The sequence below is a fragment of the Hemitrygon akajei genome, chromosome 22, assembly GCF_048418815.1.
Source record: "Hemitrygon akajei chromosome 22, sHemAka1.3, whole genome shotgun sequence".
NCBI classification, from domain to species: domain Eukaryota; kingdom Metazoa; phylum Chordata; class Chondrichthyes; order Myliobatiformes; family Dasyatidae; genus Hemitrygon; species Hemitrygon akajei.
In genome coordinates this window covers 57,575,318-57,586,190 of record NC_133145.1, presented here as the reverse complement: position 1 = coordinate 57,586,190, position 10,873 = coordinate 57,575,318, and the positions used below count along the sequence as shown (strand labels likewise).

At 42.1% G+C, this 10,873-nt stretch overlaps 1 protein-coding gene across 1 annotated transcript in view; it reads right to left on the bottom strand.

Annotated features, from left to right (window-relative positions):
- Nucleotides 1-454: 454 nt before the first annotated feature.
- Nucleotides 455-10,873, bottom strand: part of aspscr1 (ASPSCR1 tether for SLC2A4, UBX domain containing) — a 290,192-nt gene continuing 279,773 nt past the window's right edge. The window contains exons 16-17 of the mRNA XM_073026315.1: nucleotides 6,162-6,340; nucleotides 455-646 (exon numbers count right to left, since the gene is read on the bottom strand). Coding sequence (XP_072882416.1) covers nucleotides 636-646; nucleotides 6,162-6,340 — 190 coding nt within the window. The 3' untranslated portion in view covers nucleotides 455-635. The remainder of the gene's footprint in view (nucleotides 647-6,161; nucleotides 6,341-10,873) is intronic.

Below are 10,873 nucleotides of genomic sequence, written 5' to 3'. Positions count from 1 at the left end.
TACTGATGGTAACGTTCTTGTGGAACACGCCTGCGAAGATATTGTTGTAGGATCGGGCTTTGGCCAGCTGTTCAGCCCCAGCAGTCGAAGAGAGACATGAAAGCTGGTGTCCTCCTGTTCTCAGCAACATGTTGAATGAATTCACACCATGGGATCTGCAGTGTAGCTGTCCAGGCCTTCTTCGCAGCCGTTCATACCAACCAGGGCACCTACCACATCACCTCCACCCCTCACTGGAACCGGGGACGGGAACAATTCCAGATTATCCCAGGAACACTTCCATTCCGCTTTGAAATAAAATACTTGAAAAGCAAGCAACATCAAAGTTTTCCCTTTTTAAAGGAACACGCTGATCTTGACTAACACTTAAGTATTATTTTCTGGCATTCAATTTTTATAATTTTATGCAAGTATTTGAACAAAACAACAGAAGCATTCACAATCAGCCCCACTTGCAGTGAATTTCAACTTTATTGTAAAACTCCCTGCTAACCTAGGAACAAATCTTTTACACGATTCAGAAATTTAGATCATTTAAATTCTAAAGAAAACAAGCAAAATAAAAGCGTTTTCATGGAGAAGCAATCGGTGTTATTTGACTTGCACTCTTCGAAGTTTATCAGTGCCTCCTCTTCTTAACGTTTCCCTGTAAAGGGAACAAACGAGAATGCAATCAGGAGCCCCACGCTCTCTCTAAAAATTGCCTGGAAAGTTCACCATTTATTCAAACTCTGAATTCCCAAATCTGTAAACCACGCTGTGGTACACTTTCATTTTAATTCACTAATTTATTTTGTTAACCCTAATACGAATCATAAATTTAAACCGGTGTGTGTAATTGGAAAAATTCTCATTCAACTATGTGTCTGGAGGTTTGATATTCCTGTTAACAGCCAATTTCTTCAAAGCATCAAATATTTTGACCAGACACCTTGCTGGTTTGAGATAATCCAAAAGCCGTAGGAAGGAACAACAAGTTCTCCTCAATATCACCACTAATTGCACCAATTTCCAAAACACTTCGTGCATGCAGTATGGAGACAATTTTCCTGTTTTGAACCTGAACTCCAGTGAGTTAAATCAGCACTCTTAGTGAAATCAGCACTCTTTTTTGAATCAGCTGGGCTGCAGACAGATGCACCACATGCACATCCCCAAGTTATGTGAATATTATTTTGCTCCCTTGCCTCTATCTTTTTTTGGGTCTTGTGTACTTAGCAGCTGACAAGAGAACATTTTGTGTGAGGTGAACTTGGCCGGGGGTGGGTGCAGGGAATGTTTGGTAGACTGCTGGAGCACACCGGGGATTGGAGTCAGGCCTGTCCTTCGCTCAGCCGACGCACATACACGTCTACACTGCAGTCAGAATGAAGTAGCTTGGGAACTCCTTCCCATCCCAGTTACTTCAACAGAGCTGAGGATTAGAACTATGTAGCTCACTGGCACCAGATGCGTTCTTGGTTAAAAAGGAATGAAAATTATTACCACTTGTCATACAGTGGTGTGAAATCTCTACATTTGGTTCCATATTATTTTCTAGGTTGAGTTATATCTCTTTGTAGAAGTCAACAAGTGAAGGAGATGATCTGATCCTTGTGTAGAGATTAGTACACACACAAAGTGAGGCTTTGAAACCTGGAAGGCCTGAAGGATGGGTGACTCCGGCAACCCTGAGACAAAGAGACAGTCAAAACTCTCGGCTGAATATATCAACTTCAGCAGAATCAAACTGCACACTTACTTAGCAGGGGAATAAACTTGATAGTAAGGTAATTTTAAATATAACTGCTTCATAAAATGATTTTAGATTCAGCTGTTTCATAAAATGGATGAACACGACAAGGACTGGAGATGACAATGCAAGTTCACAGAGGTCTCGACAATCTCACAGTGAAAATTTGCAGATAATGTCTTTTCTCTTTGAATCCTTGAAACCAGTCAAATCGAATTATATATTTTAAAATCAGTCCTGAAAATTGTAGGGGGATGTCAGAGGTAGGTTTTTCACACAGAGAGTGGTGGGTGTGTGGAATGTACTGCCAGGAGTGATGGTAGAGGCAGAGATATTAGGGACGTTTAAGAGACTCACAGATAAGCACAGGATGAAAGAAAATGGAATACTATAAATGGGAGGGAAGGGTTTGATTGATCTTGGAGCAGGTTAAAGGGTCAGCACAACATCGTGGGCCAAAGGGCCTGTACTGTGTTGTGCTGGTCTATCTTCTACAACATTCAACATTTCATTTGTTATTTAAGTATCATTAAGTCTGAAATAACAACATCAGTGCCCTTATTAAATGAATAAAGATCTAAGGTCTGCAAGGATTACTCAATTCAGACTGAAGAACACACCTGCCCAAACTACAGGCAAGGTTAACGTGACCATTGCTGGAACTCAGCAGATGAGGCAACGTCTATGGATATGAATAAACAGTCGATGTTTTGGACCGAGAACCTTCATCAGGACTCCATCCTGATAAAGAGCCTTGGCCCAAAATGTCAAATGCTTATTCACTTCCACAGATGCTGCCTGACCTGCTGAGTTTCTCCAACATTTTGTGCGTGTGGCTCTAGATTTCCAGCATCTGCAGAATCTCTTGTGTTTATGATGTGACCACTGTAGTTTTTGTCTGTAAACGAGGCTGCTCGTCATCATCATACAGAAATCACCATCATGTTATGCCTGAAGCACATGTTCTAGACTGTGGCAAGCCACCAGTTTGTGGAAAAGGCTAGTTATCAAACATTTTACCTACTGGCACACAGCTCTTTCCAAGGTACCCAGTAATAGAGTTCGGATGAGCTTGCAATCTGCCAACAAACCATACAGCTGAAAGCCCTCTGGCTCAGCATGATCTCCAATGGCCAAGTTCGACAGAGCCAAATCCAAATCTCAAACCTTCACTGCTGGCTTCATTTTAGTCAACTATTCAATTAAGAGGCAATTATATCGGCAGCTGAGTTTACGTTCTAAACCAATACAAAGAACTAAACCATGACTTCCATGGTCTCCTCAGACGCTAATGATGTTGCTGGCTCTTGAAGACCTGAGTTAAAGGGAAAGGTTGAATAGGTTCAGACTTTATTCCCTGGAGTTTAGGAGAATGTAGGGAGATTTAAGACCATAAGACATAGGAGCAGAACTTGGCCATTTAGCCCATCGAGTCTGATCCGCCATTGAATCATGGCTGATACCTTTTTCCCCTCCTCAGTCCCATCACTGGCCTTCTCCCCATAACCTTTGATGCCGTGTCCAATCAAGAACCTATCAAGCTCTGCCTTAAATATACCAAACAACCTGACCTGCACAGCCTCCTGTGGTAACAAATTCCACAAATTCACCACCTTCTGGCTAAAGAAATTTCTTTGCATCTTTATTTTAAATGAATTCCCTCTATCCTGAGGCTGTGCCCACTTGTCCTAGGCTCCCCCGCCATGGGAAACATCCTTACCACATCTACTCTGTCTAGGCCTTCAACATTTGAAAGGTTTCAGTGAGGTCCCCCTCCATCCTCCTAAAGTCCAGCAAGTACAAACCCAGACCCATCAAATGTTCCTCGTATGATAACCCTTTCATTCTCAGAATCATCCTTGTGAACCTCCTCTGAATCCTCTCCAATGCCAGCACATCTTTTCTTAGATGAAGAGCCCAAAACTATTCATAATTCTCAAGGTGGGGCCTCACCAGTGCTTTATAAAACCTCAGCATCACATCCCTGCTCTTGCATTCTAGACCTCTTGAAATGAATGCTAACATTGCATTTGCCTTCCTCACCACCAACTCAACCTTCAAGTTAACCTTTGGGGTGTTCTGCACAAGGACACCAAAGTCCCATTGGCTCTCAGATTTTTGGATTTTCTCTCCATTTAGAAAATAGACCACATGTTTATTTCTACTACCAAAGTGCACGGCCATGCATTTTCCAACATTGTATTTCATTTGCCACTTTCTTGCCCTTCTCTCAATCTGTCCTTTTGCAGCCTTCCTGTTTCCTCAACACTACCTGCTCCTCCACCAAGTTCCGTATCATCTGCAAACTTGGCAACAAAGCTATCTATTCCATCATCTAAAATCATTGATATACAGCATAAAAAGAAGCGGTCCCAACACCAAACTCTACGGAACACCACTAGTCACTGACAGCCAACCAGAAAAGGATCGTCTTATTCCCACACTGCCTCCTACTAATTAGCCAATGTGCTAACCTTGCCAATATGAATAGAAATGTCAATTTATGAGGGGTATAGATAGAGTAAATGCAAGCAGGGTTTTTTTTTCCCACTGAGGTTGTGTGAGAGTACAACTAGAGGTCTTGGGTTAGGGGTCAAAACTGAAATGTTTAAGAGGGTGGTGAGAGCATGGGAGGAGCTGCCAGCAGGAGAGGCACATTGGTCTTCATAAATCAAAGTATTGAGTACAGGAGATGGGATGTTATGTTGAAGTTGTATAGGATGTTGGGAAGGCCTAATTTGGAGTATTGTGAGCAGTTTTGGTCACCTACCTACAAGAAAGATGCCAATAAGATTGAAAGAATGCAGAGAAAATTTACAATGATGTTATCAGGACTTGGGGACATGAGTTATCAAGGAAAGTTGACTAGGTTGGGACTTTACTCCCTACAGCATAGAAGAATGACAGGAGATTTCATAGAGGTATACAAAATTATGAGGGGTTTAGAAAAGGTAAATGCAAGTAGGCTTTTTCCACTGAGGTTGTGTGAGACCAGAACTAAAGATCATAGGTTGAAGAAAATAGGTGAAATGTTTAAGGGGAACATAAGGGGGAACCTCTTTACTCAGAGGGCAGCGAGAGGGTGGAATGAGCTGCCATTGTAAGTGGTGGATGTCAGTTTGATTTCATCATTTAAGAGAAAATTGGATACATACATGGAAGGGAGGGGTGTGGAGGGCTACGGTCCAGGTGTAGGTGATGGGACTAAACTGCATAATAGTTCAGCACAGACCAGGTAGGCCGAAGAGCATTTTTCTGTACTGAAATGTTCTATGACTTTATGACATGGAGATGTTCCCATAATATTGTGTAAATCCAATATTGACTTTGGGGTTGCTGGATAGTTAACGTACTGTGATTTGTTTTTGATAGCAAGGCAAGCAACAATTTCATAGCATAATAATTGAAAAGCAAACAAAAAAGATGTTGGAAATCCGAAATAAAAACAGAATCTGTTAGGAATACTCAACAAATCTGGCATCACTGCAGACAGAAAAGACAGTTAATATTTTAAATCAATAGTCTTCAATCTCTGTTTCTCTCTACCTAAACTGCTGAGCATCTCCAGCATTTTCTATTTTTATTTCATAGAATAATTGCTGTACAGAGGCCACTCAGCCCACCGAACCAGAATAAGAAAGTGGGGGAAGGAAGGGCTGCCAGCTGGCAGTTGATTGGTGAGACTAGCTGAGGGGAAGGTAGGTGAGTGGGAGAAGGGGTATGAAGTGAGAAGGTGGAAGAGCTAAAGGGCTGAAGCAGGAATCTGACAGGAGTGTTAAGTTGACCATGGGAGAAAGGGAAGGAGGCTGTGCACACTTTTACTCATGTATAGTACTGTGTAATGATTAATAAAACAATTGTTTGGAATCAAATGACCTTGCCTGGTGGCTCAGGGCTGGGTGTGTCTGCTCCACCTCATCTGCCACCTGTCCCACATCCTCCCTGCAATACTTCCAACATCCTCGCCATTCCGAACATCCTTTGCTCCCGCCAGATTTATAAACTCGCTCTCCGCTCATTATTGATAAATACAGTACTGTGCAAAAGTCTTAGGCACCCTAGCTACATAAAAACTTTTGCACAGTACTGTACGTGAATGGATGAGGGCACAGCCACTCGATGATGTCCATACTGCAAATCAGAGATACACAGCAAGGCAGCTGTCACTGGGTTTATTTAAAGCCAGGGTTGATAGGCTCTTGATTAGTAAGGGCATCTGAAGATATGGGGAGAAGGCAGGAAAATGAGGTTCTGAGGGATAATACATCAGTCGATTTATTATCCCTCTGAACAGAGCAGACTTGATGGGCTGAATGGCCTAATTCTGCTCCTACGTCTTATGGTCTTAAAGTGCTTCCCTGTGCTTTTTGTATTATCTAAAGAAAAGGTTTTGAGATTTCAACATTACTGTAAGAGAAGCCCCATTTACCTGGCAGCTTGAGCCATTTGGGAACTTTATTCGGCTCAGTGGGAACTGGCTTAGAACCGGCTGCGTTTGTTGTAGGTGCTCTCCTCATCTCCTTGTCTTCCTCACTCCTCGCAAGGGGCTGAAGCGCTGCTTCGGAAGTCAGTGAACTAGTAGAGGGGGTCGAACACCTGGGAATGCAGCTGAAGAAGAAAGAGAACGGACCTTTAGGAATTGCACACAACTTGGACACCACTTTCAGGCTTAAGACCCATGCAGGGTTCTAAGAGAACCCTGTCACCATGAACAAAGGGGATTTGGTGACCCAGGAGGTAATTAGCTGATCAGAGAGCCTCAAAGCTACAGGGGTTAAATCAAACAGACAAAAGCCAGTACGCTAATCACACGTTGCTTCAGCTGCCCTGGTTTGTCTATCTGATCTGTCTTTACACCACATAAGCAAGTCACCTGGCAGCTGAGGGTATGCGACGGCCCTCTGTTAAAAAAGACTTCCTGAGGAATCCAAGCAAGATATCCTGTTGCGCAGACTACAGACTGCTCCCCAGTGTGACCTGTAAAAGCATATTTTCTGTGGCTTGGTATTGTGAATCCTGATGTCTGAGGGAGAAACCTTTCATTGCAAAGGTGTCAACAGCAAAACAGGAAAACGCTGACTTCCAATCCCTCCGTCCTATGATCAGCTTCAAGATTCAAGATTGTTTATGGTCATTCTTCCATACACTAGTATAAGGATTAACGAAACGATTGTTACCCTGGATCCCATCCGGAACTATTCACACAACATATGGACTCACTTTCAAGGACTCTTCACCACATTCTCTCGATATTTATTTATTATTATTTTTCTTTTGTATTTGCAGAGCTTGTTTTTTGCACATTGGTTGTTTGTATGCCTTGTTGGATGTGGTCTTTCATTATGTCAGTTATGTTTCTTGGCTTTACTGTGATTGCCCGCAAGAAAATGAATCTCAGCGTTGTATACAGCGACGTATATGGTTTGAAGGTTCCGTTTAATGTCAGAGAACATATACAATATACAACCTGAAATCCTTACTCTCCACAGACATCCTCAAAACCGAAGGGAGAATGAATAACACAAAAAAACTTGAGAACCCCAGAGCCCCCTGCCCCCTCCCACACACAAGCAGCAGCAAGCACCATCGACCCCCCGTCACTTAGTCCTGCAGAAAGCTTCAGCACTCAACACCCACCATGCAAGCAACAGCAAAGCCCCAACTATGTAATTCAATAATAAATTTACTTTGAACTTTGGTGCAGCACAAGAAACACAATAAGCATAAAGGATACAATAAATATAAATACATAAGATTAGCTTACTTAGACTGCAAGTGACGCTGGTGTAGGAGTACCTGTATATAAGGTGACTCTGATAGGAAATGGCATACAGTAGTACCATGGCTTGATACAGATGTGCATTCTGTGAAATTGCAGTGGCCAAACTAAGTGCTTTCTCAGGAAAGAAGGGAAAAAAATGGGCAGCACAATGGCATAGTGGTCAGCGTAACCCAGGTTCAATTCCCACCACTGTCTCTAATGAGTTTGTGCGCTCTCCCCGTGACCGTGTAGGTTTCCTCCCACATTTCGAAGACCTATGGGGTAGCGGGTAAACTGGTCACATGGGTGTAATTGGATGGCGTGGGCTCGTTGGGACGGAAGCACGGTACCACTAAATAAACAAGTAAGTAGAATTCTGGCTCACTTCTTTCTGATTACAGACAGATTAGTCTGCTGCTGTGAAGCAGGGCCACACAGATTTCAAAAACCTGGAAGATATCACGTATTGTGAACTCTTCTAATTCCCAGCTGAAGCCACTGGAGCCAAATGGTGAGAGCGAAACTTAAAAGAGAAGTCGACAGAAAAGCAATTTAATTCCTTGAGATAAGGAAGAGTTCTTTTTTGTTTGGAGCGGCTGAGGGGATGAGTGACGAGCTGGCCCCTGGCCTCTGGCACAGCACCTCACACCATTTGCTGGTGGACGTCTCTCAGGTCTTATGTATGTGAGGAATCGTTTGGTTTCCACTCTAGGCCTCCTCCAGTCTGTGCTCTGCACCACTACATCACGGGAAGGATAACCATATAGAAAATGCTAGCCCATTAACAGTACATTTAATTGATATCACAGCAACAAGCACTGAAAGTACATTCACCAAGGAAGCAACAGAAATCTGTTCTGTGTGCCTAGAATTTTATTTTCTACTATCTTACAGTAACTTAGCACATAGACAGCTCTGTGCAAACGTCTTAGGCACTTACACAATATTGTGCAAAAATCTTCTCTAAATTTTTTTTATATATTGTTTTCGATATTTATTTTTTGTCTTTTGCATTAGCTTGTCTGTAGAAAAGAGCAAATTTTAGATTTCCAAACATTCATTTTCCAGTAAGTTAAATGTTAGAGAAATCTTTGTATTTCCTTAAAGAAAGTAATGCTGCCGGAGAAGCAGTCTTTGAGTAGCCCATCGCTGTGGCAGGAGGGTAGGCCTCTCTGCCTCGCGTGGAATCCCTCTCTGCTGTTGACTGTCGGTGATATCACAGGATGGTATCGTGGTTTTGCGTTTATGGATTGAACTACTGTGTTTATGGACTGTGAATGTTTTTCAGACTTACGGTTTTTATATTCTGTGTTTTTTTTAATGGTTTGTTCCTTTTCTATTTTGTGGTGTGAGGGGAGGGGTTTGGGGGTTGATGTTCTGTTCGCTTTTTGTGCAGGGGAGGGATTTTTTTCTGGGAGTCGATGTCCCTGTACTGTTTTGTGCAGGGGGTGGGGTTGATGATCGGGATGCTGTCCTGTTTTATACAGGGGTGGGGTGGGTTTGATGTTTCTCTCCAAAAGACTTTCATGCTCTTTCTTTGTTTCATGGCTATCTGGAGAAGATGAATTTCAGAGTTGTATATAGACACATACTTTGATAATAAATGAACCTTTGATATTAAGTAATAGACCACTTTTCAAATAAAAACTTGGTTACTTTGTAGGTGTATAGACTAGTGTATGATTAAACAAAGATAACAAAAAGGTGCTAACGATCAATGACATAATGAGTTGAATGAACTATATTGATTCACTGGAACAGAAACGGGCAGAGAAGGAATCAAACTAGGTGAAGGACAATCAAACGAAAAGGTGAGGGTTTGACAGATGTGATGGTTTATCCTTCAAATCATCAATTCCTGCACCAAGGTGCGAGTGAACACAGCAACACGACACAAAGTGGTCAGCCTGCATCAGCAAGGTCTCTCCCAAGCAGAAATCTTGCGGCAGACAGGAGTTTCAAGATGTGCTGTCCAAGCTCTTCTGAAGAAACACAAAGAATCGTGCAAGGCTGAGGATGAGAAGTGCAGTGATCAGCCACGAAAACTGAGTGCAGCAGACAAGAAGTACATTAAACTGATATCCCTCCTAAATCGGAAGTGATCCAGCACTGCTATCAGCTTTGAACTCACAGAAACCCAAGTACACCCCTCTATAGTCTGGAGAAGTCTTGTCAGAAGTGGTCTTCATGGAAGAGTTGCTGCTAAAAAGCCATTCCTTCAAAGTGGGAACAAAACCTATGCACAAAAGCACAAGGACTGGTTTGCTGAACATTGGCAGCAAGTGCTCTGGATTGACTAGTCAAAATTTGAAATTATTGGCTCAAACAGGAGGCAGTTTGGAGAGTGACTGCAGACAACAGTGAAGCACGGCAGAGGTTCCCTGCGGGTTTAGGACTGCATTTCTGCAAATGGAGTTGGTGATCTGGTTAGACTTTATGGAATCCTCAATGTTGAGAAGTACAAGCAGGTTCTCATCCATCAGGAAGGCATCTGATTGGTTCAGACTTTATTCTGCAGCAGGACAATGACCCCAAACACACGGCCAAGGTCATAAAGAACTATCTTCAGTGAAAGGAAGAACAGGGAGTTCTGCAACAAGATGCTATGGCCTCCACAGAGCCCTGATCTCAACATCATCGAGGCTGCTTGAGACTACCTGCAGAGACAGAAGAAAGAGTGACAGCCGAAGTCTGCAGAAGTTGCTTGGAACAACCTACCAGCTGATTTTCTTACAGAACCGCACGACAGTGTACCTAAGAGAATTGATGATGCAGTTTTATAGGCAAAGGGTGGTCAGACCAAATATTGATTTGATTTAATTGTTTTACTGTTTACTGCTTTTTATTATTTTTTTTGATATTTAGAAACTTTTAATTTCATTGTTTTTGAAAGCATTTTCGCTTTACAGAATTTTTTTTTACATGTGCCTAAGACTTTTGGACAGTACGGCATATCACGTCTTTCCTGTTATCAAGTAACACTTAATACTACGGAGCTAATACAAAGCTAAGTACTCTTACTTTTGTTTCCAAGCACCTTCCAATTTTTAACCAATATACAGTACTGTGAAAAAGTCTTAGGTATCCTCGCTATATATGTGTATGTGCCGAAGGCTTTTGCACAGTGGTGTATGTACAAGTCTGCTGGCTCGTAGTGTAGAATTATTATTTTTCTTGTAGTTTAACTTTCCTATGATTACTTGTATTTTTATATAATCACCTTTATACAGTACATGTAATAATTCAGTGAATTTTCCAGTAATTACACTACAGTTGCCCCTGTATTTTTATAGAAACTTACTAGTTTTTAGTAGCAGCTGTCACAATAGTGGAATCTGGGGATTTTATAGGTTAATTGTTATCACTGGAATGTTTGTGAT